Source organism: Canis lupus, chromosome 25 (genome assembly GCF_011100685.1).
Source record: "Canis lupus familiaris isolate Mischka breed German Shepherd chromosome 25, alternate assembly UU_Cfam_GSD_1.0, whole genome shotgun sequence".
In the NCBI taxonomy this organism is placed as follows: domain Eukaryota; kingdom Metazoa; phylum Chordata; class Mammalia; order Carnivora; family Canidae; genus Canis; species Canis lupus.
Genome location: NC_049246.1, coordinates 48,805,051 through 48,828,991, shown reverse-complemented (window position 1 = coordinate 48,828,991; position 23,941 = coordinate 48,805,051). Strand labels below are relative to the sequence as shown.

Sequence of the window (23,941 nt, the reverse complement as noted above, 5' to 3'; positions counted from 1 at the left end):
CAGACACATCTCATCCCACTGGGTGTTTGTTTTGCACCGGGCGGTTTGAGGAGTGGCGAGCAAAGAGCCTTTCTCTGGCTACCACTGGGACGGAACATCCCTCAGTGCTTACCGTCCACTTGTAAATCTCCTGAGTCACTACGTGTAGAGGTGCTCATTCTTCCTAGTGGACGTATCCATCCTCTTCATACTGATTGGTAAAGACCTTTTACATATGAAGGATGTAACCTAGCTGATCTTTTCTCTCACTTTTTGTGTTTTGTATATTTAATTTTAATGTGGCTAAATCAATGATTTTCCTTTAAGGTTTCTGGCTTTTGTTGCTGGCTGCCCCTGCTGAGTTCTCCTCACTCTTTGCTAATGACCTGATTTCTTTGAAGACAGCAAAAGTAACAGGATAAATCCTGCTCTGGCCTTAGCTCTGGTGGAAGACAGAGCATGACAGGGAGGTGGAGTGCAGTGGATGCCTAGGAGAGCGAACAGCGGCGGCGATGGCCCTGGGGGAGAAGGCAGGAGCGAATGCCATCTATAAGCTGAAGCTGGAGGAGTCAGATTTTATGAGCACGATACTTAAAGGCCAGATGTGGAAAAGATGGCTCTCATAAGTACATCTGTGACTGCCGACAGAAAAGGAGGCGGATATGAGAACAGGGGCTGAACTGGGAGCTGGGTGCTAACTGTGCTCTTAACAAGGAAAAGGGGGCACAGTCAGTTAAGCATCCGACTTTTTTTTTTTTTTAAAGATTTTATTTATTTATTCATGAGAGACAGAGAGAGAGGCAGACACACAGGCAGAGGGAGAAGCAGGATCCTTGCAGGGAGCCTGATGTGGGACTCGATCCCAGGACCTCGGGCTCACACCCTGAGCTGAAGGCAGATGCTCAACCGCTGAGCCACCCAGGCGTCCCAAGCATCTGACTCTTGATTTCAGGTCAGGTCGTGATCTCAGGGTCCTGGGATCAAGCTGAACCTTGGGTTCCATGCTCAGAAGCAGTCTCCCTCTTCCTCTGCTCCTCCCCCACCTCGCATGCCCTCTTTCTCAAATAGGTATATAAACCGTAAGAAAAAAAAAAAAAAAAAAAAGGAAGAAGGTCCAGCTGTGCAGGCACAGGGCAGTCAGTGTATAGTTCCTCCCCACAGGCAGGGGCTGGTGTTCCCTGGGTGGGGTGGGAGGGGAGATGACACTGAATCATCACAGGAAGGAAGCAGAACAAGGTGCCAATGCTAATGCCTACTTTCGGCCCCATGGCTGATGGTTACATAACCTGCCAAAGTCACCTGGCTGCCGGCGGTGCTGTTGCTGGCGGTGGCGCTGGTTCCCAGCCCAGGCAGTCTGGGACCAGAACCGGTGCAACTCCACGGCTGCCTTACCAAAGTGACAAGACACAGAGATAAAGCCCAAGTGCTAAATTTACTTAACCACAACAAATCACACACCTTCGCGAGTTCCCTACATCAGGGATCAGCAGCCTCAGGAAGTGGGAGGACACACAGGCCACCGGGGACATGAAGCTCTGGGAAAGCTGTCCTGCTCTATGCACAGCAGGACTATTGCAGTAAAGAGAGGACATCTTAAATACAAATGCTTAGGTCTTAAACTTGCCACCTACATTCCCCTCCCTGGATCTTATAAATCATACTTTTCCTTCTTAGCAAACATCAGCCACATGGAGGGACTGCAGCCTCTCATTACAACAGGAGCGAGAAAGGATAAGAGCCCTGGAGCGAGGACAGGCAGGGGTCTTGGCCACCAGAGGGCCCAGGAGGCCGCGGGTCTGGGGGTGGAGGCAGGCTGGGGTGGGATGTGCAGCCCGGGAGCCCTGAGGGTGACTTCCCCACCCTCCCTAATCTTGGCCCAGCCTCAGAATCTCCTCTCAGTGGAGGTCCTTTGTTAGAAAGCACGATGCTCACACAGAGTGCTCACACAGAAGACAGGAGAGAAGAGAAACCCACCTTAGACATATTTCGCCTGTCTCTGTGATGTTGGGGTGCCAGATCCTGGTCAGGCATTTCACTTTGGGAGGCTGCAACACAGAGAGAAAGAGATCACAGGCTCTCCAAATCATGCCTGCTGCCACAGACCCCATCTAGCCCCTCGTTGCACTGCTTACTTGGCACTCAGCTTGACTGGCCAGCCAGTCTTCAAGTTTGGACCCGTGTCACCTGGGCGGGAGTGTCTTCACACTGCATCCACAGGTGCTAGTCAGCCCCACGAAGCCTGCCTGTACCCCTAACACGACCCTTCTACAATCCCAGGGCCTGAGGCTGTGTGGGGCTGGCAGCTGGGCCTCGGCCACCTCTGACCCACCCCGCCAGGGCTGTGCAGGAGCCTAAGCTGAGCTCCAGGCCCAATCCACAGATGCCTGTGCTCTACGCTGCGGAGCTGTGGCTGAATGTGACTGCTCCTCGCAGTGGTAGCTGGGTCCCTGTGCACGTGTTTCTGAAGATGCTATTGCCATGTACACTGTCCCACATCCAAGTCTGAGTCTGCTTTATGCTTACAGGAGAGAGAGAGAATGAAAATGAGTATGTGGGAGTAAGGCACATCGATAATCGCTTATCATGAGGCATGTTTAGATAAAGCTGTTCTTTTAAAGTGACTCTAAATACGAGCAATCCATACTCATTTAAGACAAAAAGACAACGAAAACACAAGGCAAGATCTCTGACTTTCCTTTTGTTGTATATAATTCCACCCAGAAATAATCTCTATGAACACCTAATACACATCTTGTGAGCCTGTCTTCTAGGCCCCAGAGATGCGTGTGTGTGCGTGCACATCCATTTTTCTTTATGGGAGTGGGGATGTGTGCTCTCCATCTCTTCAGGCTCATTTCTGTCACCACTTCAGATGGCTTTGGGCTTTCTCATTCTTCATGGTACCAACGCTAGCATTTCACAGGCAGTTCCTATTACTGGACATTTAGGTTGCCTCCCCCCTCTACCACGGACTGGACTAAATCAGCGCGCTCATCTCTGCTCACTTCTGTGGGAAAGATCTTCCTGGGATGAAGCCCAGGTAGAGGAACTGCTAGTCAAGGCACATAAGCATTGTCTGGCCAAATCTCACAGACATGTCATCTCATAGACATTCTTTGTTGGGGGCGGGGCGGGGAGGATGTTTTCCATGTTTATCATTTGGTATTAATTTGAATTTATGATGCTATTCTTCTGTAAAGTCCTAGTAATCAAATTTTTGTCTTTGTTAACAACCACTCAGACTCTCCTGCACTTTTTCTAGTACTTGAATCGTTTCATTATTTTATTTGTACAAAACAGACATATTTTTCCAGCACTCTTTAAGTTTCCTACTGATTTTAAGACACCGTAACATCAAGAAACTCACCCAGATCATTAATCCAAGTATGAATGTAGGTGTCCAAGGAATACAGAATTTAGGTTCAGAGTGAGTTTAAGTTAATTTCCTAGGCTCTACTTTGCTTTCCTTCAAGTAAACGGGAATGGCTTTGATAGAAAGTACGCTAGTTGTGCATTTCCAGCAAGGCCTTTGGGTTGAGGGAAGGCCGGCACTGCAGGGCTGTATGAACCTCCCTAAGCAACAATACGGTTTCCATACTGCGTAGACGGAATCACCAACTTGGCTTCGGAGAGAACCTGAAGGCTCTATCTCCCTTCCTTCTAGAGTGCCTGTGACATACCGGTCACCCACCTAGCGTTCACTGTATCTCCAAATATCCAATTGTATATGCCCCTCTCTTCCTTGCCCCTTCACACCCTCTGTAGTCAGATGTTGGCACAGACATCTCTCCTGTCAGTGGTCCTCTTACTACCTGTGGTCCCCAGGCAGGAGAACAGATCAGAACCGTGGACCCAGATTCTGACACACACTTTCCAAACAGAACTCATAGACCTGACCTCACCGCTCAACAAGACAGACAAGAAATACCCAGCTCCACCTACTTGGCATTGCCACCTGCCCCACCACAGGCGAAGAGTTTAATATATGACAGCCACTGCATTGCAAACCAACCGGGAAGAAGGGATTCTTCAGTGCACAACTGGCTAATCATCTGGAAAAACACAGTTAGGTCCCCATGTAAGAGTTGTACTGCAGGGGTGCCTGGGGGGCTCAGTCAGTTAAGCATCTGCCTTCGGCTCAGGCTGTGATCCTGGGGTCCTGGGATCAAGCTCCGCATTGGGCTCTTTGCTCAGTGGGGAGCCTGTTTCTGCCTGCCCCTCTGCCTGCTTGTGTTCTGTTAAATAAATAAATAAAACCTTAAAAAAAAGTTATACTCCAGATGCACTAACCACAAATGATACAGAACTATAAGAGTACTGGAAGAAAATGCAGATGAATTACTTTGGGATCTGAAGGCCTGTTTCAAGCATTTCACAACCAAGAAAAACTCATGAAAGACAAGTAGATTTTAGTACGGTGGTGAAGCAAAAAAAACAACCCAAAGTTTTACAAAATAAAAACAATAAAAGACAAAGGAAAAACAGAAAAATCTTCACAGTACAACTAAAAAAATTAAGAAAAAAGTTTATATAAATTCTAGCTGAGAACTCTTATAACAAATATCCCAATGGAAAAAAAGACTAAGGACATAATAACAGGTCATAAAGAACAGAAAAAGCCAATAAATAGGAAAATATATTTAGTATTCTACTTACTTAAGAAATGAAAACTCAAATGACAATTAGATACATTTCCTCCCAAAATGGCAAAAAGAAAATCAAAATACTCCATCTTCGTGAGGAAAAAGGGCATTTTCAAATAGTAACGGTGAGGAAGCCACTGGTGTAATAACCTCTCTGGGGGCTAATTTACTAGTACTGATGAAGAGCTTTAAAATTAGCATCAATTACTCCATACTCGGAACTCCACTGCTATGGATTCATGCAAAGGACAGAGGCAGATGTGCACGAGCTGCTGTCTGGGACATGCACGACAGTACTGCTAAAACCCGCAGTCAGCGGTTAACAGCCTATGCACCAAATGCAGATGTGGGCTGTTTCTGCATAGGATCTAATCATGGTTTCTCCATTTTGAAAAGACTGTTTAAAAAAACCTCACGTATTTTATGGAAGAAAAAACATATATGTGATAGAGACCATTTATGGTTCACAACGCCTAAAATATTCACTATTTACAGAAAGTCTGGTTCATATTGTCAAAAACTGGTCAACTAGTGACCAACAACAAAGGACTGACTTAAAACTATGATGGATCATACAATGAAGTGTTCCTATTAATGATGATGTAATGATACATTAATTGACATGAGAACATTTGTTCATCACATTTTAATCTTAAAAAACCCCAAGTTACCAAGTTATGTGTAGCATGGTCCCTTTTATATGTATGTTACCCATAATATACATCAGAAAGTCAATGGTGAGCATCTCTCAGTGGAGAGGTAACAGGTGATTAATATCTCATTTCGGCACAGCCATACTTTCTCAGTATCTTAAAAGGATACGTTTCATTCGAGGAAGAGGGGAGTGGGAGTTCAGTTCACTTGAAAGATCTCTGGCTCCCCCCTTACCCTTTCTGGGGCTGGTCATGACCATGTCTCTTGATTTGGTTATATTATCAAAACTGTGTGAGGGGAAAGGAGCCTGGGTGGCTCAGCAGGCTGAGTGCCCGACTTTGTTTCGGCTCAGGTCATGATCCTGAGGTCCTGACATCCAGCCCTGTGTCAGGCTCCACGCTCTGAAGGGTATCTGCTTGTGTCCCCTCTGCTCCTCCCCCACTCTCTTATTCTCTCTCATAAATAAATAAAATCTTTAAAAATCTTTATTTTATTTAAAAATAAAAGGGACGTACGTGTCACTTCTAGGAGGAAACTAGAGGCAAAGAAGAAAAAGCCGTGTCCTTCCTCCTGCTTTAGCGCACGGCTGCACCAACCAACGCACATTCGACATGGCAGGGGAGCATCGTAGGACCCTGGGACTACGACACCATGTGAGGCCCTGATGCTCCTCTGGGCATCCTGATCGCATAGGGATCCCCCATCCCAGGGTGTCACCACCCTGGCTCATCACTGTGTCTGTGCTGTCCCCCAGGAGACTGGGGTTCTTAAAAGGCCAGCGTCTGACACAAAACCTCGCACGTTTTGAAAACTTGCTTCATGTCACAAAATAATTTCAGCCAATGTCTTAGAGGGATCACAAGGCAGGTTTGAGGCTGTGAGGTAAAGTTCAGGGACAAAAGGACAAAGAGCCAAAGGAAAACCTCAACTTTAGCTGCTGAAGTGAAGGGGCATTGAGGGGGTAGGGATACCAAACAGGTATTTTCTTTCTTTTAAAAAGTTTATTCTAGGGCAGCCCCGGTGGCTCAGCAGTTGAGTGTCTGCCTTCAGCCCAGGGTGTGATCCTGGAGACCTGGGATCAAGTCCCACGTTGGGCTCCCTGCATGGAGCCTGCTTCTCCCTCTGCCTGTGCCTCTGCCTCTCTCTGTGTCTCTCATGAATAAATAAATAAAAATCTTAAAAAAAAAAAAAAGTTTATTCTAAAATAATGATCTATTTTACTGAGCAAAAGTTTTTCAGAATGACACTCTCAATAAGTGACCTTAATTGAAGGAGCTATTAGGGTCAGGAGTTTTTAAAGAGTCCTTATAAAGTACAAAAATCATATAAAGTTATGGCATAAACACAAATGAGCCCAAGACAGCCCCAGAGCTCTCTCAGGCTGACCTTCTAAAAGGCGGCTCTCTCCTCAGCAAATGAAACACAGGCGCCTAAAGTTCACTCAAATGCCTGCAACCTATGCATTTTCATATGCTGGTTTCATTTTCTACACCGTAAGTCTGCAGGGGTAGAGAGTGCCAACCCCTGGACAAATGTGTACTGTGTGTGGGGGTAGCAGGCTCTCAGAGCCCTGGAAATACAGCGTAAGACACCCCCAGGCTCCCCTTCAGGCAGCTGCCGGTCTAGTGGAGAGGGACACCGAGGATTATACCAGCAGAGATCCAACTACAAAAAAGGTAAACAAAAGTACCTCTGTATGGGTCAAGCACCACATCACATGATTTCCCGGGGACGGTGCCACCCCCCACTCCTTGCCGTGAGCTAGTGATAGTCGCCGGCCTGGCAGTAAGGCTGCTGTGCGGCCTCAGCCTGGACGTGGAGGCGGAGAGGGCAGGCAGGGGCCGCAGGAGCGTGGAGTGGAAGAGGCCCTAACGGTGGCAGGGCAGGGTCTGGGTCCACTCCAGAGGGGCTGGCCTCTCAGTGCCCCTGGCGTGAGAACACGGGTTTCGCTTCTGATGAAATCTAACCAGTGTATCATCTAGAAATTTCCCATAGGAGACAGAAACTAAATATAAGAATGTAAAACCATCGTAAGTCCCCAATTAATATAAGAAACATGTCCTCGAGGCTCAGTGGTTTTCTATCCTGCCTCTGTTTCTTGAAGAAGTCACACAGGGACAGGACAACATGACAAACGTGTTCTCACACCAAGTGGCCACTGGTTTGGGGGAAGGTCGCCCGTTAGGTAGCTGGGCAGGCCTGGACAAGAATCCGCTTCAGCAATGGAGCCGTTTATTCTGGCAAAGCTAACAAGGTACGTCCTTAACTCTACCTCTCTGGACCCTAACTTCCTGACGTGTGAACATGGGAGCACGCACGTCTCCAGGGAACTACTGGAGAACGACATGAGGGGAGTGAGTGGGGGCACCTGGCACATAAAAGCTCCTAACAAAAATCGGTTCCCTTGGTGTCTCCTCATGCTCTGCTCTCTTCCAATGCTGGGAACGAGAGGCCCTGCCAACTAAATGATGCCTAATGTACCTGAATCAGGGGTCCTCAGATTCCTGCCTTATCTCACAAGTCGGCCAGCTCATGCTAAGCCCTTCCCCGAGCCATCCTCCTCTTCAAACACTCACTGCCTCTCCGAAAAGACGGTGTCACATACTCACCACCCGTTAGCATTCTTCCAATGAGGAGTCCTTAGAGAGGGCAAACGTCCAGACAACGGAAAGGTCTGGAATTTTAAGCGCCTGCCGTATGGCTGGCTGTTTCCAGAAAACATCGTACTAGCCCCTGGAATTCTAAGCATCTGTACTGAAACCAAACCTCTCCAAGTGCGTCTCACCTGAGGGAGCCCAGTGTTCTGTGAAGCGAGACCCCTCAGTGTGTGACTAGGGGCACAGAGGACGAGAGCAGGGAGCTGGATGGATGGACAGACAAGACCTGAAATGCACATTTTCCCGTCTTTGCTTAAAAATTAATTTTTTTCTTCTGAGGTTGCCAACTCTTTCCCACCCTCATAAACTATATTCAGAAAGAACTTTTAATGTAGTAGTCTAGTAAAGACCAATTCCTTAGATAAAAGTTTGGCTTTAAATAAAAAAGTGTGACAGCCAGTGAACTGTGCCCTGGTGGTGGGGCCAGGGCCTGGGGCAGGGGAGCCTAATCTCACTTGTCAGACAGTAAGAACAGTCACTGCAGGCAAACTGCTAGGGCACGTGGGAGTCCCCCGTACCCACAGCCTCAGGTTAACAAGAGACTTGATTTTATCATCAGATTTTATTTTGCTATCTGATAGGCCTAGAGAGGGAAACATTAGGGGGTTGCTTACACATATAAACATATTTATATACGTAATTGTGGAGTTGTTCAGATCTGTCCCTGGTTTCTCAGTGCCCAAAACCCTCAAATCTGAGTTGCTCATTCATCCTCACTACTCCTCAACCCCGATTCTTCCTTCAAGTCGACTTGGTCAATCCACCACACCCAGGGTGCTAGTTCTCATTTCGGTGCGTATTAACACAGTTCCAGAGATTCTGAGGTCATCTAAGAGTCAACCCCAAGTCAGGACAATTCCAATCTTATATCTCCTGAATTGCTCAACTGGCCTGACCCCTTTCCCAAAGTGATTCTCTCCTTTCCTTCTCTGAATTCCCATATATTAGTTTCCTGGCACTGCTCTGTATCTCTGTTGTCTGCTACTTACGGCTTTTATCATTTTACAGTAACTTTCTACACTTTTTCTCACCTTCCTAATTGGTAAGTTCCTTAAAAGTAAGGATAGAATGTGACAGTACTTGGTATAATTATTACCTAGGTAGGTCTCTGAGAGATTAACATGTAGCTCCGGGTATAAATTACTTATGGTTTAAAACTATGAGTCATTCCTCTTTTCTAAAATTGTAAAATTACACCTTGGGAATTTTGGTGTTACACCATAAACAAAACTACAGTTTAAATAAAATGCTTTCTTCTCCAGTGCCAGAATTTAACGAAGAAACTGACATCAACTATTCAGGCAGCCCCCAGTGAGGGTGCCAGCCTTGGGACAGCTGCCCCAGTCTCGGCAGAGCCGTACTCCCAGTGCACACTGCCCGACACACAGCACTCACAAGTGCTTGTTGAGAAATGAATCTCTCTCCTAAGGCTCTGAATACTGCCAATGAGTACCATTAATCACAGAAATATGGGCCATTCTGTACTCGGCCTCAGGACTGGGGGGACCCAGGGCAGGGGGGTGCTGGGCCCTGTGACGGCCACTGGGCCACGCGAAGGGGAAACAATGGCTCAAACGCAAGCTACTCACCACCATGTTGTATGCATCAGGAACTTCAGTTTCAAACTGAAATTTTCCACCCTGGTAGTAACCCTCATCTATCAAAAACACAAAACAAAACAAAAAATCCTTAAAATCAAAAAAAAGGAAACAAAAAGCAAACACTATGTTAGGATATGGCAAATACAGAGAATCAAGAGTTAAATGACAGGACTGCAGGGTTGCTTGTTACTTCACCAAATCCTGCCCCTGCCCTAATGATGAACTCCACTCAGCTCCCCACTGGCCTGCCTGCTGTCACCCCACTAGCCAGGCTCCCTAGGGAGGCATCAGCACCCTTCGAGGGAGCTGGTTCCTCTTGCTCAGTCTCCCAGCACCTGTCAAAGGGGCCCTGTTCTCACCTCGGCCCACCCCGCTCCACATCACAGCACCCGTGAGCCCCCTCCAAGCACATCTCATGACAGGTAACCATCCAGTTTGAGCTGCAGGATCATCTGTTCGCTGCTGGTCACTCCATGAGAACGTCCGTTCCGAGGGGTGCTCCAGGGCCTGGAGACAAGCAGTGGAGCACACAGACGGAATCCCTGCCTTAGCGAGTCCACAGTCAACACCTGCGGGCTGGCTGGATGAGTGCTGGCTGCAGCCTTCTCAACAGAGCGGGCCCTCTGGAACAGGGCTGGTGGACATGCAGGAGACCTGGGGTCAGGGCAGCACTGGGTCAGACCCCCCAGTGCAGTCCCAACTCCTGGGATGGCACCTGCCGCCTCTCAGCCTCTTCTAGGGTGGGCCCTGGGGTGAGCCTGGCCTGCAGGTGCATTGTAAACGCTCCTGGCGCTGCTGCCAGCAGGGGGCGCTCCACCACAAAGGTGCTTGAACCTGAACCTGGCACCCCGGGCCCTGAAGAACTCTGAACTTCACAACTTGACAAAATTATCATCTTTAAAATCAAAGCTCAACTTCACCCCCAAATATTATCATTGTGAACAAATCAGCCATTGTACATCTTACTGCTTCCCTCAGCTACTGACATAAAACGAATATTTAATAGGAAGTTGTTAGTGTTCAATAAATCATCATTAAAAAAACATTTTGGAGACTGTGTCAACATTTACATTGCCCAGCAGGTAAAACTAACATTGCCTAGACCCCAACGGTTCTGTTCCTTGCCAGTGTGACAGAAGAGAAATATGCTATTTGTTTTACGTTACAGTCAGCTGAAGAAAAGTAGTGAGGCTGAAATTAATTTCATATTAAGTCATTTTTAAAATTAGAATTGATGTTCTTTAAGTATCCTTTTATTACTGAAGTACCCACGTTCTCATTACCAATATGAAACAGCTCTTAAGAAGATTAATGTTTGACTTTTATATTTGTTACAATGTTTCTTAGTCTGCTGTTTGTCTTTTGAGTTTGTGGTTTAACTAGTTTTCACTTTTGAGAAGCCAGTCTTTCTGTGGTTTCTGTCTTGTATTACGCTTCCAACCAAGATTATAGAAACACTTGATTTCTCGGTCTTCTCTCAGCGATCTTGTGGTTTCGTATGTTCCATCAGCTCATCCACTCATAAGGTGGTGTGTCTTTTCTCCTTGCTTGCCTAACATCACGTAGTATTTACTCTCTACCCTTCCTCACTTATCTGACGCGTCCATTTCTAGTGCTTCCAAGTGCACCTGGATTCGTGACTGGCGGTATCGAGTCTTTGGAAAAGACTTTCTTGGGGAAAAAGATTACCTCCAGATATAAGAACTTTCCAAACAAGTGGCATCTTAGGTATGAAATAATCAGAGCACACCCTTGCTCTCCAGAAGCTCTGTGGACACTAGGCTCCCGTGTTGCACAGCAGTCACTGCAGCAGAGTGGCCTAGCACTGGGCTCTGCAACCCGTGTGGCCATGCGCTGTGCGCCATGCCCTGGCTTCTGGTGCAGTGCTCCATCTGCTCGCCTCTCTTCTTGCTCCTCAAAGCTGTGCTCCAGCCACTCCATCCTGCCATACCGCTGTGGCTTTTCTCTAGCTGCCTTTCCATTTCACAAATATATAGTTTCAACTCCACTATCAACCAGTTTCAAAGAAACTATGATTTGGTCTAACCAGGTTTTGATTTTACCATATTCCTCTGTGCTAGTCAAATTCTCATCTAATAATCATTAGAATTATATCAACTCTGAACCCACTGAAAATAAGAAAACAAGCAGAGAGTTATAAATTTTTTCTATTTTATGAAATACATCTTTCAGGAAAATGATCAGCTTTTGAGCTAGTACTGCTTTTTTCCTCTTCTAAGGTACAAATAGCTTTTGGATCTGATCCACCCTGGTTTTGAATTTGCCTAGAAATGCCATAGTCCCGCTTAAAAAGCAGCCAGGGAGCAGAATGGACCCAGAGGAAACTCAAGAGCATCTCGTTTCCTGTGATTTTCTCAACAAAGGCCCCAGTGAAGAGTCCCTGCTGATCCATCTTTCGGGTCTGGCTCCCAAGCTGGCACCTGACGGGGTGGAGACTGAGAAGGACCAACACAACTCTGGAGCCAGTGGGCAGAGGGGTCATTTAGAATGTCTGTAACCCAGTGTGCACCACATCCCAGTCTGGGACAGGCCCACTACATCACTACCCATGGGTGCTGTGGCTGAAAACATCCTGCTTCTCAGATAACTGGGCATTCACATACAACAATGAAATGTAGTAGGAGAAGTTCCTGGCATCCATGTCTCACTGGTCCAGCCTATCCAGGCCACCCAGGGCTACAATGACAAGAGCCATCTTTCCCTCCTCTTATATCTGGGAACACATTCCCTCCTGCCTTCTAGGAATCACACACTACTATCTCTTAGCCAGGTTAGAGGGATTCCTGGGAGGAGACTGTCCAAGGAGTAGGAGGATCCAAACAGCTTCCAGAGAATCCAGTCCTAGGTGGCCAGTGTCCACATGCATTCTCTCCTACAGTGAAGCTCCCTGATGGTCTCAAGAGGTCAGAAGTCCTGCAAGTCCCATCCTTCCCTTTCCCTTCTCACAGCTGCTCCCACTGGGAGCAGAAGGCTGACCTCTCAGCTTTCCTCTTACCACAGTGCACTGCCCCCAGGCACAAACATCCCAGAAGGCAAACATCACAGGAAAGCCCTCTGAATGGAGGTATAAGGCAGGGCTGTGCTTTCCCTATCCTACACTCAGTTCTGTTAAGGGCAAAGTAGGGTGTTATAAATAAGACATCCCAGTTCATTTTGGAATGCCTTAAATTCAGACACATTGTGAAGTCTGATGGCAGGGATGATTAAAATTTCATTTAGCAACTTCAATCCCTAGACTAATGTAAAAGAACATATTGTCCTCATGAGAAACAAACGGAGCCAGTAAGCCACAGGCACAGCATGATCTTCCGCCCAGGTAACTGGCTCCATGCCTCACCTACCTGCTAGGAATTACACTCAGAAGAGAGGTGGTTGATGGTACATCTTAGAAATAAGTAAGACTTACCCTGAGAGTGAGTCTGACTGCTGACTGGGCTAACAATTAGAACTAGTTCTGCCTATTAATGCACTAGATAGATAGTTCTGATGAACTGAAGGAGCTAAATCTGCAGCTTCAAGCTTCTGAGGAAATATAAAGCGTAAGTTTTTATATGGTAAGGGTAGGACAAAATCAATAATATCACAAAATTCTCAACTCTTGCTGAGAATTTCAGATAAAATGAGATGTTTCCAAGTGGAGAAAGGTATGATTAATGATCAGTTGACAGGTCTTGGGAAAGTGGTTTTTGTCAACGTCTCAGAAACTGATGCTAAGGGACTCTGATGACTGTTTGGAATGTCTTTTCCAAGTCAGGTGGGTTCCAATTCTCAGCTTTCAACAAAACAGAAGAAGGACCCTAATCTAGTAATCAGCAGAAAGATCAAGAAAATATCTCCTATGATTTTTGGCCTCTAACTTTGACATCCAAGGATGGAATGTCATAGCTCTAACAACAAAATACCTTTCAGGCCTGTCTGAACAAGCAGTTCTCAGTGTCTACATTTATAAAACAAAATGAAGAAAGAAAACTGATACTGAACCCTTCTTTCTACCACAAAGTCATTCACAAATACATCAACTAAATGCTAATAGTAATAACCCCATCATTCTTAGATACATTTCAGATGAAATGCTATTTTTTTCCCAAAGATTTTATTTATTTATTCAAGAGAAACACAGAGAGAGGGAGAGAGAGGCAGAGACACAGGCAGAGGGAGAAGCAGGCTCCATGCAGGGAGCCTGACGTGGGACTTGATCCCAGGACTCCAGGATCACACCCTGGGCCGATCCCAGGGATCCCCCAGATGAAATGCTATTTTATGCTTAGTAACCATCAAAGCTTGCAACATATTGTATAAAGTCACTATTCACTCAACAAATATTTGGCAAGTGCTTATGATGTGCCAGGCATTGTTCTAGGCACTGGTGACAAGTCAGCCAGAAATGTGCCTGCCCTTACAAAGCTTACATTCTGGGCAGCCCTGGTGGCTCAGCGGTTTAGCGCCGCCTTCGGCCCAGGGCCTGATCATGGAGACCTGGGATCGAGTCCCGCGTCAGGCTCCCTGCATGGAGCCTGCTTCTCCCTCTGCCTGTGTCTCTGCCCCTCTCTCTCTCTCTCTCTCTCTCTCTCTCTCTCTCTCTCTCTCTCTCTCTCTCCCCTCTCTGTCTCTCATGAATAAAAAAAACAAAATTTACCTTCTAGTGAAAGAGAGACAAAGTAAATAAGGAAATCATCTAATAGATGGAGAAAGAGCTAAGGAGTAGGAGCTGCAATTTTAAATAGGGTGGTAAGAGAGAGCAAAAGCCTGAAACTGAAAAAAAAAGAAGGCCATGGGGTGAAGAGTACTACAGAGGCTGGAATCACAGCAGGGGAGGGAGGAGCTGAGGCCGAAGAGGCCACTGTGAGAATGCTGGCTTTTATGTAGAGTGAGACAGGGAGCCACAAGAGAGGTCTGGACAGAGGAGGGACAGGCTAGAAGCAGTGAAATGGGAACACTCTGATGCAAGCAACACCAGCACTTGCTGACAGATTAGGTGATGGGTGAGGAAAAAAAAGAAGCCACAGAAGAGCTGAGTTCTTTGATCCTGCAATCCAAAGGGAAGGTTTGCCAGCAGGAAGATAAAAAGGCCGTGAGGGGTACCACTGTACAAAGTTTAATGTCAGACATGCAAATCTGAAGTTTCATGTCAACATTCAAGTGGAGGTATTGATCAATAGTGGATAGATCATTCTGGAGTGTGGGGGAGTTTGGGGCTGGTTGGGGGTTCTTGGGAGCTGTTCAGTGTACAGAAGCACTTCAGATTTCAGGAGCTGACTATGGAGGTCCAAGGACAGGACAGAGTCTGAAGGGTCCTCACCTGGAGGGGTCGGGAGAGGAGACGGAGGGGCAGCTGGCACCAGCGGAGGAAAACCAGGAGTCAGGAGTTGGTACAAACAATGACTGGTACCGTTCAAAAGAAAATGCTTAAGGCCTAAGAGTCTTATAGCTAAAGAAACTTTTACAATAATTTGTGAGTATATACACATGTATATATATATTTACAGAATAGTATGACGGGTGACAAAATATTTAGCATAAAAATGTTTACATTAGGATAAAATTCTATAGGACAAGTAGAATAAAACTGAATACAGGGAGAAAAAGCAGCAATGAACATTTTCCAACCACTGCAACAGAGCTTTTGCATGCTTCTACAAAAATGCGTGATAGTGGGCGTATCCGTGCTATTTAGATTCTGCTGGAAACATTTAAAGAGCAATAATAATACTTCTATCTTTAAATGTCAATATTTACAGCACACTGGAAATCTTACTCTATGCACATTTTAAACCTAAAAGTCAGGGAAAACACCATCCTGGCCAAGATGAGTTTATAGACTGGGGTCATCAAACTTTTTCTGTAAAGAGGCAGAGAGTAAGTACCTCAGGCTTTGGGCTCTGTCACAGACTCTGTTTTGTTTGTTTTTTTCATAGTCCTTTGAAAATGTAAAAGTCATTCTCAGCTTGAGGGCCATAGAAAAATTGGCCCAAGTGGGATTTGGCTCACTTTCGCGATGGGGCCCAGTGTGCCCACCCCAACATGAAAATACACAAAGACAAAATTGTCCTAAACTGCAACACAATACACATGAGGTCAGCTCATTTAAGAGGGGAAGCTGGTGTGGGCTGGATTATTTAAGGGGAAGCCTGGGGGTATGCTGTCAGGTACAATCTGGAAATCTGGAGAACACCCGCCACAACATTAAGCACACTGACATGTGAGAATATGGACCGTGGACCTCATGCAGTCACCTGTAGTCATGCACATGTTCACTGACCCAGTCACCACAATGCAGTGGGACAGACACAACAGCACTGCTTCAAAGAAGACACTGGAGCGCAAGCAGTAAGTAACCAGCTACACCTCACAGCTAGTAGGTGGCATGGCCACGTCCAATCTAACTTTGACATCCAATCAAGCTGTCTCACTGGGATCAGAGGGTGAGCAGGGCAGAGGAGGCGAAGACAAAGAGACAGTGTCCACGAGGAAGGCAGAGTGGGATCAGAGACGCAGGCAAGACTGCCATGGGGAGGCCAGGGGCCAAGCCGGAGAGGCAGACAGGTGCTTGGTGGTGCCATGGGGTCAGGAACCAGCGAGGAGCCACAGACAGACACTAAGTCAGCTGTTATGAAAAGATGCTGAGGTTTAGAGGAAACCATGGACACAACAAGGAAAGAAACAGTAAAGAAGAAACAGAGGCAAACAGAACATCAACAGCTAAAAAATCCCCATAATATCTGAAATGAAAACTTCACCAGATGAGCTCCACAGTGAATCGGACCCTACAGAAATAGGAATTACTCACCATGAAGCAGAGAAAAGTGAACACAGCCTTGTGACCAATGGAGATATAATTTCTATATAGAGGTATTATATATGCAAGAGATATTAATACAGATCATTGCAGTCCCAGGACGGGGTTACAGGAAAAATATTTAAAGAAATGTTGGTCAAACTATTTCTAAGTTTGATGAAAATCAAATTCACAGACCCAGAAAGCTCAACAAGCCTAGGTGAGGTCAATAACCACATCAAAGCACATCATAGTCAAACTGCTAAAAATGTGATAAACTGCCTCAAGAGCAACCAGAGAATAAAATGCATTGCAAAGTGTGGAACAAAGAATCAGCACTAATTCCTTATAAGATAGAATATAAGCCACGAGGCAGCAGAATAAGGTCCCAAAGATGCTGAAATCATCACCCAGGAGGGCTGCACTACAGACAAATCCATGCGCGTTTTTTCCGGCAGAAGGAAAATAACAGACAGAAACTCAAACTTCCAACAAGGAATGAAGGTCACTGGTGGGCAGTATGCTGGTAAACATAGAAAGCAGACTGTCTAAAGCTGAGCTACAACATATGTAATGGAGTCGTGAGAACTCTAAGATGAAGGCTAGGGTGAAATGGAAATATCCTGTTATCTGTCCAAGCTTCCACCTTCAGAACTGGAAAAAGAGGAACAAATTAAACTGGAAACAAGCCAAAGGAAGGTAATAAAGATATGAGCAGAAAACAATGTTAGGGGAAAATCAGTGCAGCCAAAATCTGGTTCTTCAAATCGACAATCCTCTAGGTAACCTGATCAAGAAAACAGATAAACGTTTTCAATAGGAATTAAAGAGGTGATGTCAACATAGGCTCCACAGAACTTTATAGGACAAGATATTAAGAACAACTTTATATCAGAAAGTCTGAAAATAGGGACAACACCAAAGACACAAATTACCAAAGCTCACTCGACAATGGATAGCCAAAAGAGCCCTCTACCTACTGAAGAAATTGTATTCATGCTTAAAATGTTCCCATAAAAATGAAGCATGACATTGCAGAGCTGGGTGGCTTCCCTGGTGAATTCTACTGCTGAGGACAGAATTGATTGTAACTCTTCACACAGCATCCCCCTTCATTCTGGGAGACAGCAGCAGAGGGGGAGAAACTAGACCCTTGTGCAACACATAGAAAATGAACTAAAAATGGATCACAGAACAAACTATAAAACCGTAAGTTAAAAAACTACTTTTTAAAAAACAAAACAGGAGGTCTTTGAATTTCTTGGATCACCTGAGGCAGAGAAAGCTTAGCTCTCTGTATTGGCTCACAAGCCAATATATAATTGGAAAATACAGTTGCTATAATGACCCACCACAAAATCAGTGGCTTAAACAATACAAATTTATTAACTTCTGTAGATGGGGAAAAAATAATGGGTGGCAGGGGGCTAAAGTCAGGGAGTGGGCAGGGCTGTGCTCTTTTTAGGCAGCTCTGGGGAAAATCCTTGTCCTTCACCTTCCAGCTTCAAGAGGCTCCTGCTCCATCTTCAAATTCAGTGGCAGCCAATGGCAATGGTGACACATGGAGGACTCTTCAGAGCACTGTGCTAAGTGAACGAAGCCATTTACAAAATGCTACATATTGTTTCAGCCTATTGATAGAGCAGGACAGGAACAACGACCGCCAGGGGAACCTTCCTGGGCTGACGGAAACATCCTGTGTCAAGGGTGTACTGGTGGTTACACAGTGTTTGTCAAGATGCAGAGAACACTCCAGAACAGTGAACTGTCAATCAGACCTCTGCTACACATGATTTTTGAAAAAGATTAAAAAAAAAAAAAAAAAAAAGGCCTATGCCACATGAAAGGCACTAACAAATGGGACAGGAAACCAAGAGTGATGGCAATTTTTACAATGCGAAAAAGCTAAATAGTTTTATACACATTATATATGTTTTTACTGGTGACCATCAGAATATACTTCAAGCAAAATAATGGACAGCTTTAAAAACAGCAACTTAGGGAAGCCCAGGTGGCTCAGCAGTTCAGCGCCACCTTCAGCCCAGGGCCTGATCCTGGAGACCTGGGATCAAGTCCCAGGTCAGGCTCCCTGCATGGAGCCTTCTTCTGCCTCTGTCTCTGCCTCTCTCTCCCTCTCTCTCTCTCTCTGTGTCTTTCATGAATAAATTAATAAATAATCTTAAGAAACAAACAAACAAACAGCAAGTTAGACATTTAATCTCACTGCCACTTGAGAAAATCTGAGTGTCCTGGGAAAGAATGTGCCTCGGAGTTATGTGTGAGGCAGGGGGCAGAAATCAGCCTAAGAATGGTGTGCAGCAGACACACAGGATGGTAAGCAAAGAAGCATCATGTCAACACAGCTCCTAGAAGCAGCCAAGAAAAGAGCAGTGAATGTTTTCCCAACAAAGGTTAGCCGATGCAAAAGCTGATAACTGACAGTATTTAAAAGCTCACATTGCTCTTCTTTCACACGTAAAAAGAGAAGAATTGCCACCTGTATTTCTAGGGTTATCTAAAAGAAGACATTACCAGGAAAAGGCTGTTCCTCTTCAAATTTATCTCAAGATGGTTATCTCCATATTAAAATTAAAAGTCAATCTAGAAAGAACCAGGGAGAGTACGTTCTGGGTCTGAAACCTTGATGTGCTAACCACAAACGACCGAGAAAGTTCTATAGGATTGCAGTATAGGTCAAGGCAAAGGGCCTGCTTCAGTGCTCTGCTCCATCTCAGTATCTTTTAAAATCTCCATGACTATTTAAATGTTGTTCCAAATATTCCTAAATGGAAAGAAACCCATGTTTCAGGCTTATCAACCATATTCCTTTGTTCAGAAATTGGGATCTTACTGTATTTCACATTTAGAAACTTTCTATAAGTCCACAGCTCTGCAACAAATATAAGAAGGGACCATTAACCAAACATTAATAGGGGTAACAGATAAAATTTTATTACTCATTGTAAGCTACACTTTTATTGTCATGTACCAGTTAGGGAGTTTGGTGGGTTTTTTGGCGGGGGGGGGGGCGGGGGGGGGGCAGGGGAGGGAGTTTTGTTTTTTTATAAAGATTTTATTTATATGGGAGAGAGTAAGCAGTGGGGAGGGACAGAGTAAGAGAAGCAGGTTCCCTACTAAGCAGGGAGCCCAATGTAGGGCTCTAACCCAGGACCCTGGGATCATGACCTTAGCAGAAGGCAGACGCTTAATTGACTGAGCTACCCAGACGCCCTCCCAATTAGGAGTTTTTATAAATTAAATGTTCAGATTAAGAAAATGCAATCTAACAACACATTTAGGAAAAATTTAGGTGAATACACACACAAAGAATACAAGATTTACCATGAAGCTATAGAATTCTGTAATCAGAATTTTTGTATGTAAATCTGATTTAAAAAAGATGTTATTAACCATTAACCCCCCCACACACAAATCTAATAAAGAAATTATATCCAGTTATATAAACCTTACAATTCAATAACAGGACAAACAACCCAATTTTTAAATGGGAAAAATATCTGAACAGACACTTGAACAAAGAAAGATACACAAATAGCAAACACTCACAGGAGAAGAGGCTCAACACCATTAGTCATTAGAAAAATGCAAATAAGGTCACAATGAAATACATACCCACCAAAAGGGCTAAAATTGAAAAGACTGATAATACCAGTTATCAGAAAGAATGTAAGGTAAATGGAATTCTTCACTGCAAGCAGGACTGCAAAATAGTACTTACACTCTGGAAAACTATATAGCAGTGTCTTATGAAGTTAAACTTACTCATTGCATGACCCAGTAATTCCACTGCCAGGAGACATAAAAACATACTGGCAAACAAAGACCTGCACACAAAGGTTTCTACAGCAACTTTACACATGATGGTTCTAATGTGGAAACGACACAAAGGTTATCACCTGGTGAACTGATAAACTGGTATACACTCAAACAATAGAATCACAATTCATCAAAAAAAGATAATAAATACTGATTAATGCAACACAGGTGAAATTCAAAAGCATTATGCTAAACGTGTAACTTACACTTCACCCAATACTGCTTTGAAAAAGTTATTTGAATCAATGATCTAAATTTCCACCTTAAGAAGGTGAGAAAAGAAATAAAATTTTTTAAAAATTAAAAAAGAAAAAAGTGGGAAAAGGGGGCGCCTGGGTGGCTCAGTTGGTTAAGAGACATACTCTTGATTTCAGCTCAGATCATGATCTCACGGTCATGGGATGGGAATCCCATGTCAGGCTCTGTGCTCAGCACACAGTCACGATTCTTTCCCCCTCTGCCCTTTCCTCCCACTCATAAGTGCACATAAATACTCTCTCTCTCTCTAATAAATAAGTAACATCTTTTTTTAAAAAAAAGTAGATAGAAAAAGAAAAGCAAATTAAACTAAAAATATAAGGAAGGAAATAACAAAGAGCAGAAATCAATGAAATGGACAAATAATTGAGAAAAACAAAAGTTCTTTGCAAGGATCAACTGGCTAAACCCTAAGCTAACATGATCAAGAAAAAGAGAAGACCCACATTACCAATATTGGGAATGAAAAAGGGGACACCGGTACAGATCCTATATACAAGAGTGGAATAAGAATACCCTGAACAACTTTTAAATCAGTAAATTCTATAATTTACATGAAACAAATTCCTTAGAAGAAAAAAAAATTACTAAAGTTGACTTAATATAGAAGGTGAATGATTGTGTCTATTTTTGAACTCATAAGTAAAAACTTCCCAGAAGAAAACTCTAGGTCTAGACTATTTAACTGGTGAATTTTACCAAATATTTAAATAGGAAATAATACCAATCCTATACAAACCCTCAGCAAAGAGGGAACACTTATTCATTTATTCTACCAGGCTAGCATTGCTCTGATGCCAAAACCAGACAAAATAATCATAAGAAGAGAAAAATAAAAAATCAACATTCCTCATGAATACTGACATAAAATTCTATATCAAAATATTAACAAATTTAATCTACCAGTATAAAGAAGGTGGGTAATGTATTATGACCAAGTGGGATTCATGGCAGGAACATAAGGTTGATTTAATGTTCAAAAATCATTAAGCGAAAAAAAAAAAAAATCATTAAGCGTAATTTACCATATTTATAAAATAGAGGAGAAAAATCATATGATCATGTCAATTGATGCAGAAAAAGCACTAACAAGAATTAAATACAAGATAAAAACTCTCAGCAAATGAGGAAAAAGTTACCTTCAACCTGATAAAGCACATATTTTTTAAAAAATCAACAACTCTATAACTAACATCATATTCAGTGACTAATGAGTGCTTCTCCCCTAGGATTAGGAAAAAGGAAAGACCAATGAATGCTCTCACTACCTCTATTCAACACTATACTGGAGGTCACAGCCAGTGCAATAAGAAAAAGAAATTAAAGGCATACATACTGGTTACAAAGAAGTAAAAATGTCTTTATTACGGATGCAATGATCACGGATTTTGATATAAAAATCGTAAGAATAGGGACACCCAAGTGGCTCAGCGGTTAAGCGCCTGCCTTTAGCCCAGGGCATAATCCTGGAGTCCCAGGATTGGGTCCCACACTGGACTCCCTGCATGGAGCCTGCTTCTCCCTCTGCCTGTGTCTCTGACTCTCTCTCTGTGTCTCTCTCATGAATAAATAAGTAAAATCTTAAAAATATATATATAAATAATAAAATAAAAAAATAAAAATCACAAGAATATATTAAGAAGCTACTATAATTTATTAAGTGAATTTAGCAATATAATAGGACACACGATCAATATATAAAACAATCAAATTATATTTTTATATAATTAGTAACAAGTGAAATGGAAATTTAAAAAATACCATTTACAACAGCTTAGAAACCGTGAAATACTTGGTGTCATATTTAACAAGTATTTGCAAGACCTACACTGAAAAGTACAAAACACTGCTGAAAGTAAGGAAGATCTAAGTAAGTGGAGACATTCACATGCTCATGCACTTAAGACAACACTGTGAAGATGTCATTTCCTGCAGAACTGACCTATATTATCAACACTCAATCAAAATCCCAGCACTGGGGAAATGCAGACTAAAACCAAGAGTGAAATACTATTCATATCACAATACTGAGAAGTATATACAACAACTGGAATTTCTCATACATTGCTGATCAGTGTATAGTACAACCCATTCAGAAAATTCTTAAAAAGCTAAACAGATCTTCCTGTGACTCAAGTTTCAGTCAAATGGAATTAAAGAGAAAATGAATGAATGAAAAATAGGAGTATAAAAAGGATGGTATGAAAATGTTAACAGCAGTTGTATTCATAATAGTGAAAAGCTGAAAAGAATTCAAATGTCCATGAATAGGAAAATGAGGATTAATGGCACAGTCACAAAACAAAAAGAAACCATTGATATATGCATATGAATTTAGAATCATCTTGTATGAAAGAGGTCAGAGAGAAGAATATACGTATAAGATTCCATTTATATGAAATTCAAGAACTGACAAAAGTCATTCATGGTAACAAATCAAAAAGGAATTTGGGGTGGATAGCAAAGGGGCAAGAAGCTGACTGCAGACGCAGAAGGGAATTTTGTAAATGCCAGAAATATCTTTAGTGGGGTTGTAGTTACTCAGGTGTACACATTTTTTTCAAAACTTACTAAGCCAAACAGTCCAAATTAGTACATTTTGTTTTTTTATACCTCAGTAAAATTTATTTAAAAAGTAAAAACTAGGGAGGCCTGGGTGGCTCAGTGGTTGAGTGTCTGCCTTTGACTCAGGCTGTGATCCCGGGATCCAGGGATTGAGTCCTGCACTAGGTTCCCCACAGGGAGCCTGCTTCTCCTTCTGCCTATGTCTCTGCTTCTCTCTCTCTCATGAATAAACAAATAAAATCTTAAAATTTTTTTTTAATTTTTTTTAATTGGAGTTCAATTTGCTAACATATATCATATCACCCAGTGCTCATCCCGTCAAGTGCCCCCCTCAGTGCCCATCACCCAGTCACTCCAACCCCCCGCCCACCTCCCTTTCCACCACCCCTTGTTCGTTTTTTTTTTTTTTTTTTTTTTTTTAAGTAAAAACTAAAATAAAAAAAAAGTTATAGAAGTCCATGCTCTCCTCTGCCTAAAAGCTCTACGTTACAGTGGGGCAGGCTGAGGGGACCCTCACAAGTCAGCTGGGCAACTATGACCTGGCCCGGTTTTTCAAACTATCCCTCCAACTTCACTGAAGACTCCAAGGAAGTATCTCAGCAAGTCTTTAAGTGGCTTTGTCTTGATACATTTCACTTACTAGTATTTTTTCCTATTTTTGAGTTGATGTAGAGACTTTTTTCCCTTTTTAAATTCAGTTATTTTCTTTTCCTCTATTACCAAAACACATTTCCATCTTTTCTCTGAAGAGTACAATGATTCTCAAGCATGAGGGACATTCTAAAAACAAAACTATGAAAATGTTACCAAGCATGAACAGGAACTTTCTTGTCAAGAGCCAGGTAAAAAAGAGCTTTGAGCTTCAAATACAGATACAGTTCTCTCACCCTGACAACCGAAATATCTTGATCTTATTAAATACTCAGGGTTCAGACTACTGGCTGCTGTCAA

General features: G+C 43.5%; 1 protein-coding gene across 3 annotated transcripts in view; it reads right to left on the bottom strand.

Moving 5' to 3' along the window:
- Positions 1-23,941, bottom strand: part of UBE2F (ubiquitin conjugating enzyme E2 F (putative)) — a 55,890-nt gene that overhangs the window by 12,494 nt on the left and 19,455 nt on the right. For all 3 annotated transcript variants that reach the window (XM_038574339.1, XM_038574340.1, XM_038574341.1), the window contains exons 5-6: positions 9,523-9,590; positions 1,954-2,024 (exon numbers count right to left, since the gene is read on the bottom strand). In XM_038574339.1, the coding sequence (XP_038430267.1) occupies positions 1,954-2,024; positions 9,523-9,590 (139 nt within the window). The remainder of the gene's footprint in view (positions 1-1,953; positions 2,025-9,522; positions 9,591-23,941) is intronic.